We start from the raw sequence: 13,731 nt of genomic DNA, 5'->3' as shown, positions 1-13,731 counted from the left end.
TAACTAGATCATCCTATTTCTGACAAACGGAAACATCCTCAGTTCTAAATTTCTACATTTTCATAAATTCAAATTTTATACTCTCTAATTTTTCTTTAGTATAATTATCCAATTCACAATTGATTTATTCTTCAATGCCAAGTCGCATTTCACCTCCTTCAGGCATGATTTATTACTTCTTTCATTTACAATAAGTTAATATAATATCTCATTCAAATACATACATAAATAAATCATAAATATATCACAATAGAGCGATACGGGCATAATCGTACTGCAATACTAGTGTACCCAACCAATTAATCAAACAAAGAAACTGTGTTGTGAACCATATATCCATAATCAATATTCCACCATTCATAGCAACAAAAATTTATATATTTTCTCCATTTTCGCCCTCAACCCTCATGTACAAAAAGCTCTTCATCCTGGTTCAATCCCCATGGAAATCTGCTGTTTAGTCTGATTATATATTCTGATTCCATCCTCCTGAGAATGCGTTCCTTGTCTCCTCCTCTTGGTGACAGCAACACCCTGTCAATTCCAAAGAAAGACATGCCATAAATTTTTCCATCATGTACCTGTCTGCAGTATCGTGCTCCTGGATAATTCCCATCATTATTTTTGATGGCACGCCAATGCTCTAGAATATGCTTTTTAACAGGAAAAATTGTGCTACCCACATACCATAGTTTACATGGACACAAAATAACATATATCGTAAAGTCTGAATTACAGTCAATAAATTTATCGATCGTAATTTCTTCCCATGTGGGTAAATTGTATGTCTTATGATTAATACTGTGTTTACAGGCCTTACAATTAATGCATCTATAAAAAACTTTCTGCTTGCCAAAAAACAAATTCTCCTTCTTATTTGTGTAACTGTGTACTAAAATATCCCGTAATGAACTACTTTTTTTATATGTACTTCTAGGATATGAGCTCACCAAGGTTCCTATCATATTATATGCTTTTATAAAATGCCAATATTGTTTAATGATCTTCCTCACTTCCTCCGAATCTGAATTGAAAGTGGTTATGCATCTCACTGTATTGTCTTTACTTTCCTGTTTGTTCGGGATCAAGAGGCTATCTGGTTGTATCTTAGCAAACTTTGCGACAGGCTTCTTTGAGAACTTTCATAGGATAGCCCCGGATCTAAATCTTGCCACCATATTCCTCTACTCTTTTTCAGAGATCTGACTTGTGCTACAGTTCCTTTTCGCTCTAAGTAGCTCACCATAAGGGATACTCTATTTTAATCTTGGCAGATGATGACTTTTCGCATGTAAGATGCTATTACCAGAACAGTCACAAGCCTTAATGTCTAATTCATATTTGATGCTAGTATATAAGGACACTACATCAATGGTTACCACGATATAACTAGATTTCCATTGAATATCTTGAATTTTTGTAATAAAATCCATACTGTTTCTGCAATACAAGGCAAGATTTAATACATAGGGGCACAAGAAGTGATCCAAATAGAGGTATTCGCAAGGAGACTACCCCTTGCTGACACTATAGGCCTCCCTGGCAGATTAATACAATCTTGTGAAAATGTATCTCGACTGGGCGGGACTGATGTTGATACTGACATCTCATAAGGTACTGCTTTAATCATCATGTTAAATATCCTGAGGAAAGGGCTATTGTTTAAATATCCTCAGGGAAGGGCCGGCCGGCTGTGGGTTGAGGCTAGAAAGCAGTGAATACATCAACGCCAATTGTAGGAACCATTGATGAGGAGTCCAGAAGTCAAAATCAAAATGTTTTAAGTGCCGTCTAGAAGATCTGTACTGCACAGATAGTACTCTTCCTGCAGAGATCCCGGAATCTGCGTCAGGAATGCCGGAATAATCAACAAACGTACTTATGTATGAAGAAGAAGGGATGACTCCAGCATGAACAAAAAGTGCTATTTACTGTATTTGTGCACGATATACAGCTAAGTGACACACATTGGAGCACAACTATCTCTCTGATCAGACTCCTTCTGCCACAGAATCAATTACAAGTAGCTCCTCTCGTTGACGCAGCATTCCAACCAAATTTTTAAGGCTCAGCAGAGAAAAGAGAGCAGCATATAACACATGGACTACTTTGAACAACTCTAAAGAAAGGAGTCAGTTTAGAAGAACGATATCCAGAAAGAGGTGCACATGTCTCACTCACACAATAAACGACCTAGCAGAGAAGGTCTGGTCAATCTCTGTTGGGAGTTAAATCTCCCACTGTCATATGTCATTGTTTCTCCACTTTTGATGTAAATGATGGCAATTCCTCGCAGTTGGACAGGCAGGTTGAAGAAGTGAGAATGGTAACCAAAAGTTGGAAACTTGAGGCCACCATTAAAATAATCTCAGGGTCTCTTGTTACAAGTCTCACCTCAGCAAAGTGGAAGGAAGCTATGGGGGCTGTGATGTTCCTCTCAAGAATAACAAGATTGACCAGCATTGCACAAGTTACTTCATTACAAGCATGATGTGGAATGTGAATGCTTTACAGCATTCTGTGTTCTATGGTATTATGACATATATCACACTTCTCCCTCCCATAATACAACAATAAATATATAAAAAATTTAAACTTTAAGCAGAAACAACAAGTAACAGTATGCAGAAAATAATATTTACAATCTCTATATCAACGTCTTTAGTCACACAGTATGTAGTATAAGAAATCAGACAAATATAGATAAAATGCTCAAAGCAGAACATTTCAGCACAAAGAAACCAACAGTAACATCCAAATCACTGCATACTATAATCTTGAAAATAAAAGGGTTTTTAGTGATTCTTCTACTCCTTCTTGTAACCAGTACAAGCACCGACTAACTTACAGCATTATTAAATGTTTTGACCATATTCGTCTTTGTAAACATGGACCACTCAGCACATTAAGCACAACATTATTCACTCTCTTGTTCACCGTGCAGTAACTATTGACTTCAATTAATCTTGAAAGAAAATCCGCTGAAAAGTTTCCAGCCCTAGGAATATAATGTACATTAAAACAAAAGTCCATAAGTCCAACAACTCTGCTTCGAATGCAAGATGAAATGCAATATAAGCCTTTGCACATGAATACTTCTGCTAATGGTTTGTGGTCTGTTTGTACTACAAATTTCATATCCCACAACAATTGTTTCTGTATGTTAAAAGCCCAAATCTGCCAATGCCTCCCTTTCAATAACTGAATAATTGCATTGTGCTCCTCTCAAAGCACGAGAAACACATGCAATACATTTCTCCTTGCCATTTTCTACCTGAACAAGAAGAGTCCCTAATACTTTTGCACTTGCATCGCAGAATACCTTTCACATTCAACATCATATGCTTGTAGTGATGGTGCATGACTCAATTTTTCCTAGACCCACTCAAATTCTTTTGAACATTAATTTCCACAAAGAAATTCAACCATTGTGTGTCTTACCTTTATTGCAAGACTTTCTACAATCTTGCTGTAGTATTCAACCATACCAAGAAATAATGCCAATTCTTTAGATTTAGGTTCTTACAACTACCTTATAATATCCACTAATTTTTTGTGTTTATTAATACCATCACCTGAGATTTTATATCCAAGATAGTTCACCTCATTCACACCAAAAACACACTTCTTAGCTTTTAAGGTCACACCTGCATCCTGTAATCTCTTGAGAGCCTCCTGAACTCTCTCATCATTTTCCACTATTGATGACCCAAAAATCTATACGTCATCTTTAATGGGAAGGTTGAGGCCTTTCTAAATTTGCCATTTGATACTAAAAGACAAAGCAACATTCCACACTCTAATGTATCACTTTGTCTTTTTTTACTCATAATATTTTTTTATTTTTTTTTAATTTTTTTATTGGAGCTTCAGTTGAGGGTGCACTCATCATCCATACGTTATTCTGTTTGCTGTACTTGTGGCGCTCTCACAAATCTAGCTAAATATACTAACTTAATTCATAGCGTCTAACTTCAAATTTTCACATTTATAGAACATTTTTAAATTTTACATTCTGTTTATGTATACTTGATTAATCGGTTAATAGTTAATTTTCTAAGCAGTGGCGAACTCCCATAGGTCCGTGGGCCACAGGTGAATAACCACTGTGCTGTTGTGTTTGGCTACTGCTTCTTCATCTCTCCCTGTGTATTTCCTTTATTGTGTCCTGTGTATATCTTTTTAATAGTATAGTCTTATTGAGTGTAAAGTTCTATGTATGTTTGTCTTTCCTTTTGAAATTCTACTTCTGCACATTAGTCAATGCTAAACTGTAGTATTTTGCCTAAAGTGGTCATGTCTTTCTACACTAATTAGTTCTAGGCCATCCACAGTTTTGGTATTACCAACATGCCCACATAGCTTATAGCAGTTCGCCTATAACTATGCTCAGGTTTACTGAGAATGTCCTTACTGCAGTAAGTGCCTGACAAAATAGAAGCAAGGGCACAGAATATTCCTGAAATATGGTTAGTTGTATCTTTGCATCGTTGGTCACAAGCACCTCTCAAGATTCAGATAGAGCTTGCTCATTGTTTCCTCGGATTTAATGAAGCTCATCAAGCTTGGATGTATGCTGTACAATACTGGCTCTTCAAAAAAGCTGTCATGGAATTAATTACCATTTATAGGAGAAACATTTTGTGACACTTCAGCATTTTATAACACAGGATTTCAGCACTGATGCACAAGTGTGTGATTTTAAACCACTCCCCCCCCCCGCCAATGAAAAACATTTCCCATTTCGTCTGCTGCTGTTGCACGCTATAGACAAGCCAGAAATTTAGTGTGACTGATGCTATGTTTGAAAATTGCCTAAGGAAAAGAGGATTTGTTTCAAGAATTAAAAATAATTTACAAGTATATTTTATAACTTAAACTTAATTTAACATTGACCACAAGCCACTTTGAATGGCTGTCCTTGTTATTCTAAGAATATTCATTTGATGTTTAGACTTCTTTAACCTTTTGCCAGTATAATACATTAATTCCCCTGACAGTGTGTCTTACCGCTAACATATGAAATCTAACCATCCTGAGAAATGTTTTTTTTCCCATTCAGAGAATTCTGTTTACGCATGACTTTTTGCTCTCTGCTTATACAGGGCAAGCGGGTGCATCAAATAGAGGACCTGGAACAAAATTCAAGAGGGATAGCAGCAGCACAGACAAAGAACCAAGTACCAAGAAGCCCCGCACATGTGGAATTTGCCATCAGCCTGGTCACACACGGATAAAGTGCCCACAGAACCGATGAAAGAGAAGTTAATTTTCTCCATAGTACAGGCTTTATGAAAACTTTGTGGAGATCATCGGGTGGATCGCAGATTTTAAAGATCTTCAAGTTTCTCAGCCTTAATACTCAATCACTAGTACTCAATATTTTAAGTTCTTCCTCATCGCTTACATTAATCGCTAGATGCTTAAAGGGTTCAAACCAAACTCATTGGAAACGGGTTTGCATGGGTAAATTGATGCAAACATGGGACTCTACATGGTCTTCTGTTTTATGATTATGTTGGAGAGCAGCTTACTATAAAATCAGTTTGCACTTTCTCCTTCTGAATCTTATGAGATCACTTATATAAAGAAAAGCTGATCCTAGTTAATACCCCTGTTACATTAGTAGGTGCTCTCATATAAGCAATGCATTGATTTGTCATCTTACTCCCAAATGCACAAGCGTATGTGCCTGTGTTTGAGATCCAAGGTAGCAGAATAGTCACACAGACTTTTAGTTTTTCACAAGTGTTAAGGCAGTATCCTATTTTATAAGTGCCTTCTAGCTTACAAAGACAAGTTGAAATTTTGAAAAAAATCACTTTGGAAATGATTTGGCTAAAGTTGTATTTAGCCAAAAAACACGTGAATGTGCAATCTGAAGAAACCTGTTGGAAATATGGCAACCGAAGACTCCTCTGAAAAGGCTTTTAGGAACTTTGCAATTTTAAAAGCAAACAGTTTTCAACATTATTCTGTTGTTTGAAACTTTTTTACAAAGTCACTAATATCCTCATCACCACGCTCCCAAAGAAACTGAAGGCTGTCACATGTAGTAGTTTTTTCTGGATTGTCATAAATTCATTTCAGAGGAACTGCCAGGCTCTTGTGGTCACAGTAAGATTTGGCAGAGTTTGGGGTTCTTATTTCCAAAATATCCTATGTGTATGTGCTTTTTGGAAAAGTAAATTGAAAACCACAGGAGCTCTAATTTAACATCTTACTTTGCTGCCTCGAAGTTCCTTTGACGATTTGGATTAGGGGATTAGAAAAATGAATAGCAATTAAAATAGAGTGTTTTTACAGATCAGAGTTGCTTGGTTTTTTTCTGCATTTGCAAAAGGTTGTGTTTTATTTTTACATTGCTGTAAACCACAAAATAGTGAAGCATGTGCTTGTCAACATCTTGGGAGCAGCACGACTGCACAAGTCTAAGCAGATGCGTGCACACACAGTTGATGCTGCCATCTGTTAGTTTCTTCATAGGCATGAGAGTTTCTCTTGGATATTTTTATGTTTTGTATATAAATCTGAAAGAAATAAGTGGCATGAAAGCGACTATTGTCCGAGAAGCATTACAAATATCTTCATTCTTTGAAAGAGTGGGTTAGGTTTCCTTGGTTAGCTCCTAGAATTTCAAAAATACATTTTACAGCAATCTAAAAATGGGGTCTGGTATTTATACAACTTAAGTCAAGACACAGCAGGACTGAAAGACAATTCATTAGCTGCATTAAACATCTTGTATGGTTTTAAGAATTTTAAAATATAGCCACTCATATTATTTGAAATAAATATATATTTTTTAAAATTTGTATTCTCATGTCAGCCTCCATGATTGGGACTCACTCGCTGTTTTATATCAGGAATTCAACAGTGCGGAAGAAGTGTGAAGTTCAGCAGAGCATGGTGTTTCAGTAAAGTATTGGCAATGCCTAGAAAAACTATATTCCGAAGACTAAAATAGAGACAGAGAGGAAGGATCGTCTTGTGGATGTTATGTTTTTTTAAATATAAAATATGCTTATTTTTTTTTTTTTTTTTCCTATGGAGGATTGAGCTGTTCCTGCATTTAGGAACGGTTACATTAATTTTTAAGATACAATACAAGCAATGATCTTAAAAAATCACTTACCAGTTAAATTACATCATTATGTTTTCTCTACTTCTTGGCGTTGTATTTTTAGCCTTTGCCTTGTAAATTTATGACAAACTTGTATAATCATATCTAGATCTTTATCAACAAGCAGAAACCAGTCCATCACACGCGCGCTGTTTTATATTATCTCCCCTCGCTGGTCTATATTTGCCCTTCTAAGTAGACAAAGAGGCACACCGAGTTTATAGCTAACTCTGTAACTGATATGAAAAGAAGCAGACTGAGTTGTCCTACTAAAGATAATACCTATCTGAGTCTGGCTCGTTTTCACAAGGACACATCTTAGAAGAAAGCTATCAAATTTAGTGAAACAAATAGGTAAATCGTATATCTAATGTACCCACGATCCTTATCATCCTGTTTAGACATGGACCACTAACACTGAACCTAAGAGAAATATCAAAAACCCAACTGTTCAGATTACTTAGTAAATGAAGGGGACCGTTTTTGACAATCTGTTGTGTTTGACGGGTGATGATGATGCCAGGATGGGGTTAAAGTTGTAAATATTAATTTTATTCTGTTGAGAGTTCTGGCATCTGCTGCTTCAGTTGTGACACATGTCGCATACCTCTAGAGAAGCTACAACTTTAGCGACATTGATGAAGTTGAGTCAGCCTATATCCATTTCAAGAGTGCTAGGAAAATATGTTCACTAAAGGTTTTTTTTTAAATGTTTAATATTTTTATGTTGACATGCTCCAATAAAAAATGTATATTGTAAAATGTACTTGATTTTTTTTTTTTTTTTTTTTTTTTTACACGTTTGGCACTTCAGTCCTATTCTCAGATTTCTGTAATGCACAACCCAGTCAGTTCTATCCCTGTCTCAGTACTCAGAGAGCTAGAGCTACAAGATTGTGCTCAGCCTTGTGAGCTGTAAAATACCCAATTTCATTGAGGTGCCTTTTACCCAAAACTGTTTAGAAAACAGATTATGAATGTAAGTTTTGACACTTGCCATCCTCACTCAGCTAGAGTTTACTGAATTGTCTATGCACATGACCTGGCAAATAAGTAACACGTTCTAAATCTGATTGTTGCAACTGGCCTATTAAAAAAACAAAGGCTGATGAGCCCAATGCAGAAATCATTACTTAAATTGTTCCCTCCACCCACTCACTGAAATGTTTGGTTGTTGACTGAGTATAGGAGAATAAATCTGTGTGCACACTGTACGTACAGGAAGCTATGTTCAAGTTATGTATACATTTTTCTGCAGGCATGTTGTGCAAACATTGTTTTGGATTAGTATGACTAAAGTATGATAAGATGAGGATAGGCTGTGTATCAAAGTCAGTTTTAGTTTAATACGGTGGCTGTAGTTTGATCCATTTTTTTCTAAAAGATGCATTTTGTTAATACTGTTGTTCGTAACTTTAAACACCCTAAATATTAAAGACAAATTTTGTGCCAGTTTCAGAAAGGCCAAACTGGTGATAATCTCAAAGTGATGCAACATTAAATAAAAAAAATTCTAATTTAACCTGGACAGCCTTCGACTGTATTACCATGGTCTGAATATTCCAGCAAAAGGCTATAATGTTGATATTAGCAGCAGCATGAACATCTATGACTCATAAACAGAAGAGCACATCAGCTACAAGACCTTCACATATACCTATATTCTGCTGAAATTTGATTTGGAAATTTCTGGCAATTTAATTTAATATAACATTGTAATATATGATCTGACCTGCAGTCTTAACAAGAATGATGCTTTATTGGAGACCTTCTACTTTTTAGTCCATTGAGTGCCACATCAATATAGGAGGAAAACTGACATTCACCAATCTCACCATTTGTGGGCTTGGAAGGCAACTCCACTATGCATGTGTAGCAAGGATGCACAAAGCATCATCCTTTGGTGCTTATATGTGCATAATTGGCCCCACGATCCTGCAGGCTCACATGGGCCACATGGTATGCAACCTAAGAAGGAGCTCAATACCAGGAGAGGGTGAACCTGAGCAGCTACACCAGAAGTACCTCTTCTGGCACATACTTGGGTTTGTGATGTATCTCAGGAAATGAGCAAACTGTGACTTGATCTACCCATTAGATTAAATCATTTTAGATGTCTTCAGGCTACTTCTCATTAGAGTTGCGAAGCTTGGCCTGGAGTATTATCTGCACCATCTCGACAGCCTTACAGAATCAACCAGTGGGGAAACAATAGAAAAGATTTAAGAGGGAAGGGCTATATCTTTGTCGGGTAGGTGGGACTAGAGGCTGTAAGGAGTGGGAGCCACTCTCCAAACCTCCTTTGTGAGCTCCCGCAGTCAGCTGTTTAGGCAGGTGGAACTGGGTTTGGGGTTTTGATGTGAAACCTCAAAGCATTTTCAATCATGAAAAGACCATTTCAATGCTCAAAATCTGTTCTTATTTAGAAAGTCCATCCAAATGTCATACATTGATGGTCAGGGGTAAGCCCACAGCCACTTTTTTGTGATAGTCAATGTCCAAACTTAATTAAGTTTCCCACTTCTTTTATCCATTCCTCAATACATTTCAGTGGCCCAGCCGACGTGTTTCGTCCATGCCATGGGACTTCACAAGGGCATTAATTCTTGTGGAAATTATTGTTGGAGTATCTATTGGATGTATCTTCACAACTTCCTATGACATGCATTTAACTGTTGCAGGCAAATGGAGCATTTCATGTAGCATTTAACAGCTGTGTATGTGATCAACCAGATTATTAGGGGATGTCCAGTTATCTTTTTGGCATGCCCTTTATGGCTCTCCATTGCTTGTAGAGAAGGCTTACTTGACGTTTCAATGACTTAAGGACAGTTGAATCATAGTATGGTCCTTGGCACTCTACTGTCTACTGTGTTCCTTGGGACTCTTGTCTCCTACTAAACAGTTCCACCAACACTACAGAACCTGTATTTGATATTCCAGGGGGCTTGCTGACAGACAGTGTCATTGCTTACAACCTGTGCATCAATAGCAGGCTCCTTCCTTTCAGGATAGAGTTTGTAGTGGTGACTGAGGCTAAACACACAAGCAGGATCAGCTTTCTGTTAAATGGTTCTCCATGAGAATGTCTCTGGAGCTTCTTGGACAACTAGTCTTGAGCATCCTCTTTGTTTGAATGCCAGATGGCACATGTTGGGCCAGCAGTGAACCCTCAGGTTTCAGTGAGCCCAGCATCAGGGTTGCCTCTCCGAACCCATCCAGATTTCAGAGGAGATTGCTAGGGGTCTTCTGTGGTAGCACTTCAGTGTAACCTGACTTGCGGCAGGCAATTCTCTATTCCCCTCTGAGATCTCATGGTTGTGACAAATACGTTGCTACTGGATTGGAGGGTCACTTGGGGGAGGTGACCAATGGAGGCTTTTGGTGTCTGGCAGCTAGCTCCACATCAACCTTTTGGAGCCTTCATTGTCCATCTGGCCATGAAAGGCTTCCTGCTGTCCTTAAAGGAAGACTAATGCAGGTCTTTTTATTACAACATGATTCACGTGGCACTTCAATAAGCAGAGCGGAGTGGGGTCCTGGATCCTGTGCCAGGAAGCCCTCCATCTTCATCAACCTTCTAGTGGGGTCTCTGAATGCCAGAGCAGATGAACTCAGCAGACATTTGCTGGTGGATCACAAGTAGCAACTCCACCCAGAGTTATCAAGGGGCATCTGCAGTGTGGCTTGCCCTGGCTATATTGGTTTGCCACTGGTAAGAATGTACAATCTCAAAACTAATGCACATTGGAATTTCCTCAAATAAAGTCACTGGGGGATGGATTCTCACTGCAGTGGACCACAGGTCTCCTGTACGTGTTCCTTCCACTGCCTCCCCTGCCTCAAGTTCTGCAGAAGTCAGGACAGACCAGACCTCAGTCACAAAAGCATGAGACTGAGCTAAGAGTGTGTGTTACCCAGAGCTCTTGGTCATGAGCCTTTTCCCTCCAATCTGGCTACTACTTCGGGTAGATCTTCTTGTCAGCAACAGAGGAGGCTTCTGCACCAAGTCTTCACAACTTACATCTCAATATGTGGAGACTGAGCAGCAGTAGTTGTGTGTTTGATCTGCTGGCAGTCTGGCACCTGCGGATACTCAAGATGAAATATACATGGTTAAATAGAGTATTCAGCAGAAAGAACATTAACAAAGTAACTTGTCAGGCCTCAGTCCTAACTTTCGGTAATCACTGCCTTTTGTACCCTTCAATCAAACATCCCCTACAAGTAGGAGGCGTATAAAATGCTGTACTTCGTAGGGCTGATGAGAAATCCCAAATTCAAGGAGAATGACAATCATAAAGTGGGTTGGGTGACCAGGAATGCAAAATGTGGAGAAGGGGAGAAGAAAGAGTGGGCCTAAGCTAAACATGCACAAAGATGGTCCAGCAGTATATATGTGATTTGGTATCTTTCTGTTCAGATCTCTGGATCCATCCTCTCCATTTCATTCCTACACTTTATCTATTCTTCATTAGCCAATGCATTTAATATTGTGTCTGAAATGACTGCTGCTGCTGAAATACTTGCCACCCTTATTTTCTTGCTGTTTAATAGGAGTCTTGTCTGTGGGAAAAGTGCATTTTCATTTCTGTGGGTTTGAAGATGCCTTTTGGCACTTTATATCTATCTGTAGTTTCGAGGATCCAGCTCCTTACTTTTGCCAGCTTGTCCATGCTACCTCCATTTGCAGATTTTCTTTTTGAAATAGCTTTGCCAAGACCCTTTTACACTCTGTCATTGGACAATCTTATTTCCGGATGTGGGGTTGCGCAATGCTAGTCTGAAGACTACATTCTATTGCCACAGACAGAAATTTAAAAGATCTGATTGATGCATGAGAAGGGACAGTTGGGTGCGCAAGTAATTATCCACACTGGGAATTAGTATGTTTCAGAGCTAAGGTATCTATCTTTTCTCATGGATTCTGTTTCGTCTGCATATTCTTTGTCTTTGAAGGATGTTTCTGTCTGGTTATTGGAGAAAGTGAGCCTGAAGTTGGCCGCATGGGTATGAAGTTGACAGTCTTATTTGCCTGGTTGTCCATCTGCCATTGTAGAGTTGGTACACAGGGCTGTAGTCTGGCCATTTCTGCATGTAGGGTAACTGCAACACAGTAGGTCAGTCTGGAACATACAGCAGTACTCCTGGTAGCAGTGTAAGTGTTTTTTCCCCTCCGCAGAGCAGGCATTTCAGTGAGAATATAGTACCCTTGGTGCAGGGGTGTAATCGCTGCTAGGATATACAACTCAAAGATGGGAAGGACCTGTAGAACAGGATCAGATTTCCGCTCCACTTATCGTTTGCAGCATGGAGTGAGGCACTAGATGTTAAAGAAGTGGAGATAAATGTCCAGGGAGCATATCAAATTTGTGTTGGTTCATGAGGAAGAGAATGCAGTTTTTTTGCCATTGAAGAAATCCAGGTTGAAAAGTAAGAACATTGAGAGATGCTCACTACTACTCTGTTTCCGTTCATCATTCCATGAATAGTGTCATACCGATGGAATGAAGGGACCCGGACAAGTTTCCCTTCCATAATGATTTGCCAGTCTACCAGTGATGATTAAATTGTTCTAGCGAAGGGGATGTTGTGGATGCCCTATTGCCTATCCTGACTGAGATGGTGTGTTTGTGGTACATAAAAATCCCCTTGATAGTAAGATGGACGCTCAGGACAGGTGGGTCCAGGTGAGTTCCTGCACGCATTCCAACTGGAGGTATTAGGGTGTGGAATGGAATATTTGCCTTTTTGACCCGTGTCAGGACAAGGAGATTGTTGGTACAGACACATTGGTTGAAAAGATGTCAATCATGAGAGAGCCACAGGGGCCCAGTGACTAGCATTCAACATCCTCATGGTCTGTGAATGTTTGGCATTGTTAACTCTTGTGTGCAGTTTTGTGCTATCCTATTGTTAGAAATGAGTTTTTTAGTTGGCAGTGGTTTGCACCCTATCCAAGTAGGGACCCTCACTCTAGTCAGGGCAAGGGAGCAACACAGCTAGGATAACCCCTGTTTGCCCCCGAGCAGTCAGGCTTATCTCAGAGGCAATGTGTAAAGTATTTGTAAACACAGAGTAACATAGTGAAAACACTACAAACACTGCCCTTGATACCAAACCAGTAAAACACTTAGTTCTCCTCACCTAAGTCCAGTTTCTGCACAAACAATTTAGAAGCCTCGGTTTGAGTAAAGAAATACCTCTTTCCTTGATGGACTACTTTAATTCCCTCCGGGAATCTTACTGATGCCGTCAGGGTCACAAAACGTTGTCATCCAACCTGGAAAGACCCTCACAGGCACAGTATGGAAAATAGGTCATTTCTTGATTAGCTCTACATCCCTTTTCATTCCTAAAGTTCGGGCCTGTATAGATCTTACTCTTGTCTGAGGCTGCAAGCTCCAGATAAGATATTAAATTCTCCTCAACAGCTTTGATAGCACAGATGGCTCTGGCAGAAGCCAAGCACGAGGAATCGGGGGCCAGATTGCGCTGCTGTCTTGGCTACAGCTCTGGGCAGTCAATTTTCAGAGAGCTGCATGTACATAGAACAAAGTGTGTACTGGAAGGTTGCTGCTCTTGCTGGTCTAGCACACAGTGAGTAC

The 13,731-nt window shown here is 39.0% G+C and overlaps 1 protein-coding gene across 2 annotated transcripts in view; it reads left to right on the top strand.

Moving 5' to 3' along the window:
* TOP3A (DNA topoisomerase III alpha) overlaps positions 1–7,889 on the top strand; it is a 226,817-nt gene extending 218,928 nt beyond the window's left edge. For both annotated transcript variants that reach the window (XM_069210104.1, XM_069210105.1), the window contains exon 19: positions 5,106–7,889. In XM_069210104.1, the coding sequence (XP_069066205.1) occupies positions 5,106–5,257 (152 nt within the window). In that variant the 3' untranslated portion in view covers positions 5,258–7,889. The remainder of the gene's footprint in view (positions 1–5,105) is intronic.
* The last annotated feature ends 5,842 nt before the right edge of the window (positions 7,890–13,731 follow it).

The sequence above is a fragment of the Pleurodeles waltl genome, chromosome 10, assembly GCF_031143425.1.
Source record: "Pleurodeles waltl isolate 20211129_DDA chromosome 10, aPleWal1.hap1.20221129, whole genome shotgun sequence".
In the NCBI taxonomy this organism is placed as follows: Eukaryota; Metazoa; Chordata; class Amphibia; order Caudata; family Salamandridae; genus Pleurodeles; species Pleurodeles waltl.
This window is presented reverse-complemented; position numbering and strand designations above follow the sequence as displayed.